Source organism: Chinchilla lanigera, unplaced genomic scaffold, assembly GCF_000276665.1.
Source record: "Chinchilla lanigera isolate Chin_1 unplaced genomic scaffold, ChiLan1.0 scaffold00089, whole genome shotgun sequence".
Lineage (NCBI taxonomy): Eukaryota > Metazoa > Chordata > Mammalia > Rodentia > Chinchillidae > Chinchilla > Chinchilla lanigera.
Window position 1 is genome coordinate 121,029 of NW_004955490.1, and position 15,396 is coordinate 136,424.

A 15,396-nucleotide genomic window follows, 5' to 3' on the forward strand; every position below is an offset into this window, starting at 1 on the left:
CCTACTGAAAAGTTTCTGCACATCTAAAGAAATCACCAGCAGAGTAAAAAGAAAACCCACAAACCTGTAAAAAATTTTTAGCTGATTGTCCCTCAGACAAAAGGCTTCTATCTAAAACATATAATGCATTTAAAAATATCAGCTCCCCCCAAATTCAAAGACCCAATCCAAAAATGGGCAGCTGAGATGAATACACTCTTCTCAGGTAAGGAAATACAAATGGCAAACAAATATGTGAGAAAATGTTCAACATCATTCATTAGTCATTCGAGAAATGCAAATTAATACAACACTGAGTTTCCACCTTACCCCAGTAAGAATGGCTAGCATTAAGAAATCAACCAATAGCTAATGCTGGCAAGGCTGTGGAGAAATAGGAATCCTTCTCCACTGCTGGTGGGAATGCAGACTGGTGAAACCACTGTGGAAATCAGTTTGGAGATTCCTCTGAAAACTAGGTCTAGAGGTCCCATTCAACCCAGCTATTCCCCTGCTGGGTATTTTCCCGGAAGATCTAGAAGCATCATATCACAGCGATACACGTGCACCTATGTTCATAGCAGCACAATTTGTAATTGCTAAAATGTGGAAGCAACCCAAATGTCCATCCCCCGAAGATTGGCTAAGAAAATTGTGGTACTTTTATGTAATGGAATATTACTCAGCTATAAAGAAAGATAAACTCAAGGCCTTTATAGGTATATGATCACAACAGGAGACCATACTCAGAAGTGAAATAAATCAGACCTGCGTGTGCATGCACTGCATTGTCTCACTAGTGTAAAACCTGAAAGAGTTAATTTAAACTAGGAGGTATGATGCACATTGTGAAATGATAGGAAAGTACTCAAGGGTGAAGGGCAACTGGGATGTGGGAAAAGCGAAGGGAAGGAAGGAGAAATTTTGTATGTATGTATACACAGGATAGTTAACATAGTTATTTTACTGTCTTCTATTTCTTTGCTAAAAGAAACAGTCAATGAGTCCTTGATTGATCAATATTGCATGCCTCTATCTGTTTTCATGTGAAACCACTTTGAAGATATCAGTATGTAATACAACAAGCACTGTTAATTTCCTACCACTTTGTTTGTAACTCTGTATTGTCTGTATTGTTCTTTTGCTATTTTGTAAAAGGTTGTCTGTCTTTTAATGTTTTCCTCCTTTTATTTGTTAAATAAAAAAAAACCAAAAATATGGTGATAGGATATTAACAATGGTTGTTATATTCCCTAATGTCATCTTCAAAATGATATTCTTCTTTATGCTATTTTCTCTATGTATTTGTTTTTGTTATTTTGGTTTTTTTTTTAAATGAAAAACAAAATTTGTATGGATATATAAGGATAGCTGGAAAAAATGCATAAGAAAACATGATGAGCCCTTGTTGTTTATCCTACGCTCCCTACCCTACGTATTAGTCATAAAGATATATTTTTGTCTTCAAGATTTTTTGAAATGTACATTATGATTTAGATTTTTTTCTTGTTCTATCTACTATTTTTTATTTTAAACATAATAAAAATAAAAAACATTATAAATGATACAGAATTTCAAAACGAGATGATAGGAAATCAACAGTGTTTCTTTAATTTCATATTGTTATCTGCAAAGTAGTTGTTCAGATTACCACATATAGGCATGCAAACTTGATAAAAAAATTAATCATTAACTGTTCCTTTCAATAAACCAATAGAAATTAGTAGTATAATTATTTTAGCTGTCTTATGTGTGTATATGTATGTATATATATATATATATTTTCCCTTCCTTCTTTCTTTCTTTTCTCCTTTCTCTCATCCCAGTTGTTCTTTCTTTTTGAGCAATTTCTTTCCCTTTCACAATATCTACTGTATCTTTCTGATTTTATTTACTCTTTCAGTTTCTTACACTAGGGAGATAATATGATGTTTACACATGCAGGTCTGATTTATTTCACTTATGACTGTGGTCTCTAGTTGTATATATTTACCTATAAAAGCCTCGAGTTATCTTTCTTTATAGGTGAATAATACTCCATTGTATAAAAATACCACATTGGATCTGAAATGTTCCTGAAGCTCAGGTGCTGGAGGCTTGGTTCCTAACTCATAGCCTCCTGGTGGGGAGGTGGGAAGTAATTTGAGGGAGTGGATGCTTGGGGGCTCTGTTTGGACCTTGGCCTCTTTCTCTGTCTATGAGGTGAGCAGCTTCCCTCCACTGTGCCCTTACACCATGTTGTACTGCCTCATCTCAGGCCGAGAAACAATGCACTCTCCCACCCAAGGACTGGTCTCTGAAATTGGGACCTGTTATGGTTGATACCTTGTGTCAACTTGGGGTGTCTAGAGGTTTGGCTAAGTGACTCAGGAGGATGCCAGGGTGCTTACTTTGTATGCATCCTGAGCCTGTGGAAGAGGAGCACATGGAGATTATGTGAGAGCTACATGCCCTTTAGGTGGGTGCAGCCTGTTTACAATGTAAGGCAGGGAAAGAAGCTGCTTGGTGCCATTCTGCCCTTTTGCTCTGGGTGCATTGCTGTTCGGCTGCCATTCTCTCCTTTGCTCTTGTTGCTTTGCTGTCTTCTGCCTCAGAGCCAGCCAAATATGGACTGAAACCTCCACAAACTGTAAGCTAAATAAACCTTTCTTTCCTTAATTTTGGATGTTGGGTATTTTGTCTCAGCAACGAGAGAAAAGTAATCAGGACAGGACCCAATATAAATCTTTCCTCCTTTAAATTGTTCCTCTCACATATTTTGTCACAGTGACAAAGACGAACACAATGTATATACTGTCATTTCCTAGTATATGTTTCCATGTCATTAGATAGAGTGCCACAGCAGTGGCTATACGGATGGATCCTAACTTATTTTACCAACCCTTCCTTACAATATGAGATATATCAAGGAGCGCTGCCATAGTTGATGGCTGCAGTGTTGATGGTTATGCTGGTTTTTTGTTTGCTAATGATTATCAGTTTGCTTTCTACAAACTATAAACTAATCACTGTTCTACTGTGGTGTTAGAGGATACCTGTATTCCCATACCTTTATTAATGTCAGGTAAGTATCATTTACTTAATTTTTACCAATCTGACAGGTAAAAAAATGCAACATACATGCTCTGGGTGTTGTGACACACTCCTATAATCCCAGCACTTGGGAGCCCGAATCAGGATGATACTGACTTCAAGGAGGTCTGGAATGCACAGGGAGACACCATCTCAAAAAACAAACAAAGCAAAGGAAAACCAGAAATGCAGTTTATTATTTTTTTAAAAAAGGTAGTCCTCTCCACTCCTTTCTGTTTTGAGACAGGATCTTGGTAAGCTGCCCAGGCTGGGTTTAGATTTGTGATCATCCTGCCTTATGTTCTCAAGTGCTGGAACTCAAAGTGTGTGCCACTGCACTCAGCAAGTTAGTTCTGTTTTTTTTTTTGTTGTTTTGTTTTGTTTTTTTTTTTTCTTTTTTTAAATTAAGGTAGCTTTGTTTTTAAAAATGTGTATTACTAAGTGGAAAAAGCCAAGCTGAAAAGGCTCCATACTGTATGATTTCAACTTTATTATATTCTAGAAAAGGTAAAACTATGAAGCTATGTGCTAAGGTTGGGGAGAGGGAAGGATGAATGGGTAGAACACAAAGAATTTTTACAGCAGTGAAACTATTTTATATAACACAGTGCTGAATGCATGTCATCATACGTTTGTCCAACATGGAATATACACCATCAAGAGCGGGAGCTAGGGATGTAGCTCAGTAGTAGAGCAATTGAGTAGCATGTATAAGGCCCTGGATTCAATTCCAGTTACTGCAAAAAAAACCCCAAAAAAGCCCCCAAACCAGAGGGAACCCTAATGTAAAGTATAGACTTTGAGTGATAATGATGTATCAGCATAGATTCATTGGTTGTAACAAATATATTGACCCAGTGCAAGATGTTGACAGTGTTGGAGGCTGTGCACCTGAGAGGACAGGGACAGGGCTATATGAGAAGTCTCTGTGCCTTCTGTTTAGTTTTGCTTTGAATCTACATAAAGTGTGTTGAAACTCTAAAATATGAAGTGTTTTTTTTAGAAGAGTAGTTCTTAGCTGCTTTAAATTACATAACCTTGCAACTTACCTCCTTTGTTCAGTTTCTATGGGATTTGTACCATATTTAGAACTATCTTTTCTACTTTCAGATTAAAAATATAAAACATTTTATAATATCACCATGTAACCTGATCTTCAAAAGATTGTACTTCATATTATTCATCACACAAAGGCTTAAAAGGGAACCATAAAGCACTCGTCAGCTGGGGATGATTTTGTGCCACAAGGAACAATAGATTATGACTAGAAATAATTTTAGTCAGCACAACTTGGCATATGCTGTTGACACCCAATTGGTAGAGGCTATACAATACAACTTTATCTCCTATAATGTAGAGGATAGCTCCTCCCTCAGCCTCCATGAAGAATTATCCAGTCTAAAATGTGAATGTTGATGAGGTTGAGAAAACCTGCTCCCAATCATTTCTCCTCCCTGGCTATTACATTACCCTTATTTTAGTGTCTACATATCAGAGAACACAGGAACGATTAAGGGAGTTGGGAAAGAAAGAAAGGAAGGAAGAATTAAATAAGGGAAGTTTTTTTACATACTAGGGATCTAACCCAGGGCATCATCTACAGCACGCTAGCCATATGCTCTCCCACTAAGCTACATTCCCAGCCAAGTAAATTGTGGTTAAATTGGAAAAAGATTTTACCTCATTTATACTATTCTTAGTTCAGTAGCTCTAATTCAGCTCCAAAATCTCAAATTTAACATTATTTTATAGACTATACCAAAGAAACAAGAAAAAGGAACATGCTAAACAGTAGAATACTAATAATGGACAGAAGCATGAAGAAGAGACTAGTTATTATGTAAATGCCTTTATTTGAACCACTACATTGCTACCAGATTACATCACTTTTCAGAGTTAGAGTAACATAATCATCTTGAAAACTATAGCAAACAGTTTGACAAAGCAAGAGTACGTTAAGTCCTACATATATACTTTTACTTTTTAGTGACCACATCTCTTTGTTGTAGGTGTAACATTAAAAAATATATTGTACACAGAGCATGCTTAGCCTACCGTATCCCACCTACACTCTGACCTCACTCTCTCCCCAACTGTCCTGTCCAACAGTATTTTAAATTTAAAGAGAGAGTTTGATGATGCAGGTTGTAAAACAAATAAGCATGTATAGAACCAAGTGATTTAAGACAAAATATTTCCTTTGTTTACATCTTGGGTGTGAGAGGGGAGATGCAAATTTAGGGTACATGGTGCCTCTACCTATAATGTATGCTTTTGACTTACTTGAAGATCCCTTTAAAAAAGTAGCAAAATCAGCAGTCTTATTGAATGTAATCAAAATATTCTTAAATGTACAAAAAAAGGATCATGTAGAAAGAATACTGTAAAAAGATACTGATTTTAAGAATAAAAGAATAAGAAAAGCTCTTACATTCTGCATAGCCAGTTACTTTGGCAAATTTTCAGTACTACAAAGTAAGCAAAGGATACTCATATCCAAAAACCTTCTGACCGTAGTTCTCGGGTAAGAACTAGCATCCTGGATGGAAAGGAAAACGACTGTCTATTAATATTAATTTTCAATCATCTAAGCAAGTCTCAATAGGTGGATGTTCTAAGAGGGAAAAAGATACGTAGAGAAATAACACACAGCAATGAGAACTATCAGGGGCGGCATTCTAGGAGGAGAGAGTAAGATAGTTTGGCTACAAGAACATTTCAGGTGTGCCTGACAAATCCAACTCTGACTATGGGAAAGAAAAGCCGTTTCCATTAAAACTCTTTCCCCTGAGTGGTCTCATGATGAGCTAGTCTTGTTAATCAAAACTAGTCCTTTAAATGGTCACGAATTCCTTAAGCCATGAGGACTTCACCTGAAAACAGCTGACTTGCTAATCATGCACTTGGGAATAAGGTTGGTTTTATTCAGGTTGGTTATTTTACACTCGCTTCATCCCCCTGCCCATCAAACATGCAAACACAGTCATGACCATTTTGGGCTTCACTTCCACAAGGTCTTCAGGGAGGGCATACACTCTGGCTCCAATTCTTCTAGCCATTGACACAGCATACCTATTTTTTGAGGAAACAAAAATTAAGATGCCATTTTTGTCAAGGACAGCGTATGAGACATCAATTACCTCTTTTACAATCATTTGCCTGGGTTGAAGTTCCACACTGAAAGGGCAAATCAGAATGATTTCACTTTTTGTTTTGTTTTCTTTTGGGTTTGAGTTCACTTTAACATCATACCAGGTTTACACTGTTATTTTTGCACTGATGTCCTCTTTGAAGTGAGAATTCAGCCTGTGGCATGGACTTCAATTGAAAATGAATTACCCAGGTTGGCAGCACAATCAATGTTGATATTCTCTTTGGGCAGGGAGTAAGACAACAGACCCTCTCATGTGACCTCAGAGATATGAAGTAGGGAATTATTCCAGATGCAGAAGCCCAGTTGTTAGGTAGCTGCAGTGAATACTTCCACCAAATATTCTAGGAAGTAGGAGTGTGGTACATAGTACGGGCAGAGTGGCTGGAGCAAGCACTGGAAAGGGGAGGCATGGGAAGGGTGAAAGAACTGACACGTCCACCCTGGGAAATTAGCGGGAATATGCTTCAACTAATCCAGAACCATTTGCGGGTGCATTGTAACAGGAATCTTTAAAGATAATTAAATCAAGTCATAGTTTAGGTCTTCAATGAGGTAGAGAAAAGACCATCTAAATACTGTTGAAATACAAGAAACTTTTCAGGCACAGTGTTCTACTGAGGGCTGGCAAAAATCCTGCCAGTGTGGGAATTCAGGAAGATAAACTCAACATATGTAGTCAGAGTGTGTGTCCACTAGTAGAGATATAAGAGTTTGGTGGCTCAGTGGTAGAGCACTTGTCTAGTGTATACAAGGCCCCAGGTTCTATCCTCAGCACCACCCCCAAAATAATTGAGACAGCTGTGCCCTCTAAGGTATGAATATCTTTAGGTTATTTTCTTCTCTTTTTTTGGACCTGATTTGTGTTAAAACACATACTTGCTATCTCTATAATCCACTAAAGCAACAACTGAGAAGCTTGAAGGCCAGACACCATGCTAGATTGTTATACATTTTTTTCATTTACTCTTTACAGAGCATCTGAAGTAAGTATCAATGCCCCCACTTTACTGATGAGGAATCTGAGGCTCAATGTCATGTCTCTCATACACATGAGATTGTCCAGTATTTGTCTTTCTGTGTCTGACTTACTTCATGTAACATAATGTTCTCCAGGTTCAATGACAAGATATCTTTTATGGGGACTGAATAACATTCCATCGTCATATGTGGATTCTAAAAAGCTGGTAGAATGGAACAGAAGTTTAGGACAGAATAGAATGGATCAGAGGGTTAGGTAGTTTGGAGGGGCACATGGAGAGATATTGCCCAAAATATATGCAGTTACTGTTAGATGAGAGGGGAAAAATTCCAGTGTAGGCAAATATGTGGACACAGAAGGTAGGTTCGTGGTTGCCTGGGGTCAGGGGATGGGGAACAGAGGACAGGTACTACTGATGGTTACAGGGCTTCTTTCTTGGGTGATAAAAGTGGTCTAAAATTGATTGTGACAAAAAATAAAATTGATTGTGATAATGGTTGTACAACTGTACTAAAAACCATTGGATTACATACTTTAAATTGGTCAATTGTATGATATTTGAATTGTACCTTAGTAAAACTGTTAAAAAGTGTTAAAAGCTTATTATACCGTGAATATGTGGCAGAACAAGAATAAGAATTTAGACTTGTTGGGCTACAAAACCTGTGTTCTCTCCACATTATGCAGCCTCCCTTACTTGGCATTGTTGTGCTTGTCATCTTCTGTTAGATTGCCGCTCTTGACAAGGTCATAGTTTATGCAGCCTGGTTGGATGGCATCAATTAAATCCACAACTGCCAAACTGGAGCTAATCGTCTTGTCCTAGTGTAGATGGAGAACAAGTCTAAGAATTTTGATATATAAAAATTAACATGTGCTTCCTTTTATAAAAAGCCCAAATCAAAGCCCAGTGAATTAAAAGAGAATTTTACCGCTAGCCCAAAAACAGTCCCTACCCACAAACAAACTAAAGATCGCCTTTCCAAATTATAAATATTTTTTAAAAAGCATAGTATTCAGTAGTCAAATATGGATTCTGACCTTAAAACTCTGAATAGAAGTTGATTTTCCAGCTTCATACAACGTTCTGTTCACCCAGTTTACAATAATATCATCATTGGCTTTCTGACCCTCTCCCAGGTCCTCCAGGACATTGAGAGTATATCTAAGAGAAACAGTAGAAGAAAAGGTCACAATCTAGTTTATCAAAAAAACCCACAAACACCAGAGAGATATTTTATCTTTCATTTTTTTTATTCCTTAAGTTCAAAAGACTACAGATTTTGTGGAAAGAGATTCACACTACGTGAAAAGAAGATTTCAGGTTGCAGTTGGTTATCATTCATCTCTCCTTTATGGTGGTAGGGGCAAGATCTCTGATGTTTAAATAAAAGAGAGATGATAGGAAACTAGAAGGTAGATCTTTGCAAATGGGAAGGGGACTAGGATATGGAGGAAGAGGGAAGGGGACATAAAAAGAATTGAGATGTGTTATGTACATGTACCACCTCCCCACGAGGAATGTGATCATTATGCACTGCAAACATGTACTAATTAAAATAAAAAATTAAAAAAGAAGATCTCCAGAGCCTAATTGTGCCGGCACATTTTATACTACAGTAGCCCAACAGTGATAATAACTTAAAATAACCAGTAGTTTGGCTGGTATTTAGTCAAAATGAATGCTCTAACATTATCAGTAAGAGATCTTCATTTTTCAGTGGGATACATGGAGATGTTTCTACTTTTTTCTGGGGACATTTATTGGTTGATTGACAGTGTTGGGTTTTGAATCCACAGCCTCACACATGTTAAGCATGTCTTAAGTAATCATCAGGCTTCCTCTGAGAAAGGAATAGCTACGGCTCAGCTGCCTAACTTACAAGGAGGAAACCTTCTCTCACTACACATCTAATATACATTCATTACTTAAATGCATTTCCAAGTCCAAATACAATAATGTTCAAGTGTCATCATTGACATGTTTACTTATTCAAAATGTAACAAGTGTGAAATCACAGATATGCATTTCAGTGAAGCTTAAAGAGCTAAACTTGTGTCCTATACCTTCTCATCAGCTGCCAGATTAAAGCTAAGGTCAAGGTTTGGTTCCCATCATTGAGGTCTTGTCCTCCAATGCCAACCAGGGAGAATTTAGCAGGATGCTTCCCTAATTCAACAGCATAGTTGCAGTTTTCTAGCTGCAAACACACAAAGGTAAATGAATCGTTAATGATCTTCATTTATTTAATTTGCATACATATGTGGATGTGTTGTGTAGTACTAGGAATTTGCACACAGTTTCTGGCCTCAAGAAGTTCGGGATCAAGAGTTTTCAAAACAAAACAAAACAAACCAATTGAGAATGAAAACAACTGGTAACAAAGATATGCAGCAAATTAATTATCTACCTTTTTCATGTTGGCTCCAAGTTTTGGATATGGAGGTTTATTGACCTTACTCCAGTCCACAGGAACTTTAATTCTCTCATATAATTGTAAGATTACCAGGGCATCTTGCAGGTCACTAATGATTTAAAAATAATTTGACCAGTGTTATCAGACAGCAGGGCCTTTTCATCCCTTAAAAACATTAACTCTAACACTAGTAAAGAAGATATATAAGAAGTCATAATCCTCAAGACATATTTTCTACTGGTTTGTGCTGAAAATAGCTAAAATCATCTGATTCACTTAAAAGTATGTATTGAGAGCTTCTTACAAGGAAAATACAGTTCTAAAAGGCTGGACACATAGGACAAAAATTCTTGTCTTACGGGTGAAGAGATATATAGTAACCGAGTACATGGATAAATAGATATAGTAATTCGGGTATGTCTGTATACCATAGAGACATTTATACATCCTATCACAGTCAATGACTATGTAAAGAAAGAAACTTAAGCTTTTGCATATTTGGAAAATGGTGATAGAAACCACCACTCAATTCTCTAATATAAATATTGCTAAAAATTAACATTTAGAAAATCTTTGGAGCTGTCATTATTTACATAACATCCATTCATGATGTTGGTAACTCTTTATAATAGCAATAGGATGGCTTACGCATAGAGATGGTTTACGTGGGGATTAACACCAAGAGAGTTCATCCAGTTACGGAAAGTTCTTTCTTCCCGAGTTTCTCCTATTAATAATATTTAAAAAAAGTATTCATTCATTAAACATCTTTTATACGTGCATATGGCATCAATTTATGTATTAGTTTATCTGTTCTATTCCAATTGATAAGTATTCTCCAATATGAATTCCCAAGCATTATTTCTAGATGTGTTCTTTCTATACTCATGTTTTTAAAAAATGTTTCCACATTTATGTTTAAATTAAAAATATAATCATATTCTAAACACTTAGACCATTTAAGTTTATATACTTTGTTTTTGGTGGTGCTCAAACCTAGGGCCTTGAGAATGCTAGGCAAGCACTCTAGCACTGAGGCCTACCCCCGCCCCACAGAGATTTATAAACTAAACAATCTGCTCTTTTTTAATCTTTTCCCACTATCTCCTCAGATTCATATACCTTAAAGTAATTGATGATATCAGTTTAGTTTATATTTTTAAAACTTTGCTATGATCATATAACTTATATTCATATTAACGTATGTTGTTTTTCAACTGATTTAAAAAATACCAAGCTACACATGATTACTACTTCTACAAATTTATGTTAAAGTAACAGATTACTTGAAGCTTCTGGAGCTGAAGATATAGCTCAGCGGTAGAACCCTTGCCTAGCTTATGTAGGGGTGGGTTCCATCTCTAGGACTACCAAAAAAAAAAAACAGCTCCAAAAGCACAAAATTTAAGATTTTATAGCGATGCTAGTAGACACCCCCTGAACTACAATTTACATTCGTTAATTTTTAGACACTACACTTCATACATATATAACATGGAATATGCAAACTCTGCCTCTCTTAGATGTAAATAATTGTCATAAACTACCATATTTTTTGTCAGTTTGTGGATGAATTAAACATTAATACTAGAAACTTACCGGTCAAATTAAATGTATATGTTCAGTTTTCTGGTGAGAGTTTTATTTATTTATTTATTTTTTGGTTTTTCTCTGGTACCGGGAAACAAACTCATGGCCTTGCACTTGCCAGGCAGGTGCTTTTGCCGCTGAGCTAAGTCCCCAGCCCCAGGTGAGAGTTTTAAAAAGTGGTCTAACCCTAAATACTGAAACAACAAAAATGGCCTTATATTAAGTGATTCTAGGCTACTTTACCTTATTTTATTTCTTAACTTTTATTTTGTCAGCAATGCTGGGAAATGAACCAGGGCCTTGTACACGGTAAGCAAGTGTTCAACCACTGAGGTATGCCCCCAGCCCAGTCTACTTTATTGTAAAAATTCACTTGTATCATCTTTTTCCAGCAGTTGCCAGTCTTTACTCAGCACTGTGTTTACTTCTAACAAACACATGCTAAAGCAAAGTGGACAAAGAAATTTCTTAGATCAAGATGATATCATTATGGTCTCTGTATTTCTACTCTTTAGCCCACACATCAAAATTCAAAAAACTCAGCAAATATGGTGTTGCATGCCTGTAATCCTAGTATCAAGGAGGCTGAGGCAGGAGGATTGCTGCAAGTTTGAGGTCAGCCCAGCCACAAAGCTAATTTAAGGCCAGCCTGAACTACGTAGTAAGGCTCTGTCTTTGAAAAAACAAGAATTTGAACATCTTAGTTACCTTCTAATAGAGTCCAGTCAATATCCTGGTTCTCTGGCTTAGTTAGTGCTGGGTATTTATTAAACAGGTTAGCCACAAAGGCTAAATTCAGTTTGGGGTTTCCACTGACAACATCAGCAGGGGTAACAAACTGTCTGCAACCTAATTTATCTGCCTGTTGAAGCATACTTTCAGCTCTCTTCAAATCATCTGTTTCCTGTTGAGGTAAAATAGAAGACATTTTAAAAAGGCCATACTAAAAATATAGATGTTTTCCCTACAATCATAGTCTTGGACATATAGTTCTACCTTCTGTGAGCCAACACATGGTACTTATTATAAAATTGTTTTGAATGCAAAAAGAGAAAAAAAAATAAAAAGAGGGTGCAGCAGGATGTGCAATACCTTTAAAATACCATAGATGGCACCCAAGCACATCGAACTACTGAGTACATTTAGTTCAGTTGGAATTAACTCCGTCTCTCACACCAAATTATATCAAGAACAAAGCTAAATTAGAAATACGTTTTCAAAAAGAAGAAAAAAGAGAAATTAAAACTGTTCATATCTGAAGATTGGGTCATAAGAGGGTGCATGACTGAAAAAAATCACTGAAAGCCAAGGAAAATGTGTGAGCGGAGGATCGGAAATAAATAAATAAAATGTTTGGAAAAGACTGAAGCACTTGGATTGCAGTGGGAAGGGAGGTTTGAGGGCTACAAACTTATGGAAAATAGCACCGGTTAGGAGAACTGGAGCAAGATCGTGCAGGGCCTTAAATCTAAGCAGAGAATTTTAGACTGAATTCTAGAGTCAGTGGAGGAACCTTTAAAGGGCTCTGAGGAGTAAAGACACAAAGAAAGGCATCTTTTAGGAGTGTTTTAGGAAGCTCACTCATGGAGGATTGGCTGGAGAAGGACTGCCTCAGAATTAGAGTCAGTTAATACAGCGGTGCTGTTTACCCAGGCATAAGATCACCTGACCTACCAAGAGTTACCTGAGCCAGAGTTTTGCATTTAACATACAGACAGGAATATAAGCGCATAAGTCAGGTACAAATTTAGTTCTGATAAGGGCAGAGCAAAATGGTTAAGTCAATGTAACCCACTTAATCTTATTGCATAATAAGATACATAGATACATTTTGTTAATTAGTAGAATGCAGTTTTCATCTAATAGGTACAGAGAAACAAAGAATGCTAAAAACCTAGGACTAAATAGTCTACTGCTCTTCCTTTACTGATAGGCCAACTGAGATCCAATTTTGGGAAGGAACTTGTCCAAAGTCACTGAACAAATTAGTAACAACCAGGAGACAATAATTTCCTAATGGATCACATAGATCAAGATTTTGTAAACATATTCAAAACACAGGAATAGTACTGATCGAGATATGTATATGTAGTCATGAAATTAGTTATCACAATCCAAATGGGAAAAAGCTAGTCTCTAGTGCTTATTTCCCCATACTTTTGACTATTTTATGCCATCCATATAAACCAATACTACCATTATGAAACTCACTAATAAACTATCAAAATAAAGCTATTTTTTTCTCTGAGTTATATCTGTGCAGTAATATTTAAAAATGGTCAAAATGGTCAACATCACTACATGTAGTTACAAATTTCTTAAATTTTTAAGAAATAGACAATAATTTTGTAAGGCTATAAAATTCAAAAGAGCATCTATACTTACATTGAAACCTGACATGTTAATATCTATCCGTGATTCACCTTCCTTTTGTCCTTTTGGTGCAATTTGATTGAGAAGATGGAAATAAGCTTTGGAATCCTACAAAAGAATAGAAAATGCCAGTGAGATCACTTTTACAAAGAATCAATGTCTCCTATTGTGTCATGCTGGGAAGGATATTTGCATCAGATTTGATGAGAATATATGGCACAAGTCCCTGTCTCCTAATGTAACAGATCTCTTCCCCAGAAAAGCCCATCTATTTGGCCTTATTTCTGTCTCAAGTATAGATGAGCCAGATTTTGACATGACTTTACCACTTATTGAAGTCCTTAATTAAAAAAAGTGCTAATAAACATTTCTGTACCTTCACTGAATTACTGAAGTCAATAAGCTTGAATGATAAAATAAGCATGAAAAAATAGTACAGCGGAAATCCAGGAAGCATAAGAAAAGAGAAAATAAACAGGTTATATCATTACAGAACACAATCTATACCACAACCTATGGAGAAGAGATCTACTATGTTAAAAGATATATTTAATTATAAATGCCATAATGTCTTAAATGAGAAACACGTCAGTTGGTACAATAACATTTAACTTTTAAAGACTGGAAATATACTTGACAAAACAAGCTGGCCACCCCCATGCCCTGGTCTCCGGCCTTATGCAGTGCTGGAAATGAAATCCAGGGTCTCACATAAGCTAAGCAAGTACTCTACAACTGAGCAATGTGTCCACAGCCCCAGACCTCTCTTTTCAAGTTCCTGGACTCTTGAATACATAAAAAAAGTGGAGCTGCTCATTTGGGAGTGGGACGGGTGAAACAGGCTGCACAGAAACTCCGTTGAACACACTGTATTAGTGCGAATGCTAAGTGTCTAGAATATGAGAATTCTGCCTGTCTAGAATACAAGAGGACAAGCACTTAAATCAAGATGCCTCGATCACCTGTCTAGCAATGGCAGTTATCTATTACTGGGCCTTGGAAGTACAGATAGACTATAAAATAAAGTTTCTCACAGTAAAGCTCAGAGAAAATGTGTATCCTAATCCCCTGGGAAGTTGCTCTGTGTGTGGGTTACTGCATCTAACCCTAGACCTTTCTGGACCTTTCTAGAAGCTTCCTTGAAAGCTGTGCTTTAAATTCTATGAAGGGAGTTTGAAATTTGATGCTATAAATGATTTTAAGAATGGTGAAAATTGGGTTGGGGATGTAGCTTAGTAGCAGAATACTTGCCTAGCACGTGTGAGGCCCTGGGTTCAGTCCTCAATAGAGGAGAAAAAGAAGATTAGGGAAAATCATTGGGTGAAAGTCTTTTCAGAGAAATTCATGAAATGCCTGCCGAAATCCTATCATTAGGGGGCACAGGTTTACCCTTCTAAGGAACAGCATGTCGCAGCTGTGCAGTGCTGTCACTGAAGGTACACGCACAGCTTATAATTTAGTCCTACACACCGGAGAAGAAAAGGTGAAGAGCAGATGCAGCAGTCTGTATGTACTGCCCCGAAAGGCACTTGACGGGGAAAAATTTGAATTTGAATATAAATAAATTGGAAATTCATTTTCATGTTAACAAAATATTCTTTGCTTTTTAGAAATATTCAAAACAGACTACATTAAAAAATAGATTTCATCTTGCATATTTAAAATATATCCCAATACATGAATTCCATTTATAAATGGTTTTCAAGAATTCATGTAATGTAGGGGCTGAGCTTACAATTCAAGTAAGCTCAGTGGCACAGCGCCTGCCTGGCAAGCACAAGGTCATGAGTTCAATTCCTGGTACTGGAAAAAAAAAAAAAAAAAGAAAGAAT

At 36.7% G+C, this 15,396-nt stretch overlaps 1 protein-coding gene across 2 annotated transcripts in view; it reads right to left on the reverse strand.

The window, feature by feature from the left end:
• Positions 1–4,884: 4,884 nt before the first annotated feature.
• Pls3 (plastin 3) overlaps positions 4,885–15,396 on the reverse strand; it is a 95,240-nt gene continuing 84,728 nt past the window's right edge. For both annotated transcript variants that reach the window (XM_005404619.2, XM_013504543.1), the window contains exons 9-16: positions 13,577–13,672; positions 11,900–12,095; positions 10,250–10,328; positions 9,596–9,710; positions 9,252–9,385; positions 8,226–8,349; positions 7,882–8,006; positions 4,885–6,123 (exon numbers count right to left, since the gene is read on the reverse strand). In XM_005404619.2, the coding sequence (XP_005404676.1) occupies positions 5,991–6,123; positions 7,882–8,006; positions 8,226–8,349; positions 9,252–9,385; positions 9,596–9,710; positions 10,250–10,328; positions 11,900–12,095; positions 13,577–13,672 (1,002 nt within the window). In that variant the 3' untranslated portion in view covers positions 4,885–5,990. The remainder of the gene's footprint in view (positions 6,124–7,881; positions 8,007–8,225; positions 8,350–9,251; positions 9,386–9,595; positions 9,711–10,249; positions 10,329–11,899; positions 12,096–13,576; positions 13,673–15,396) is intronic.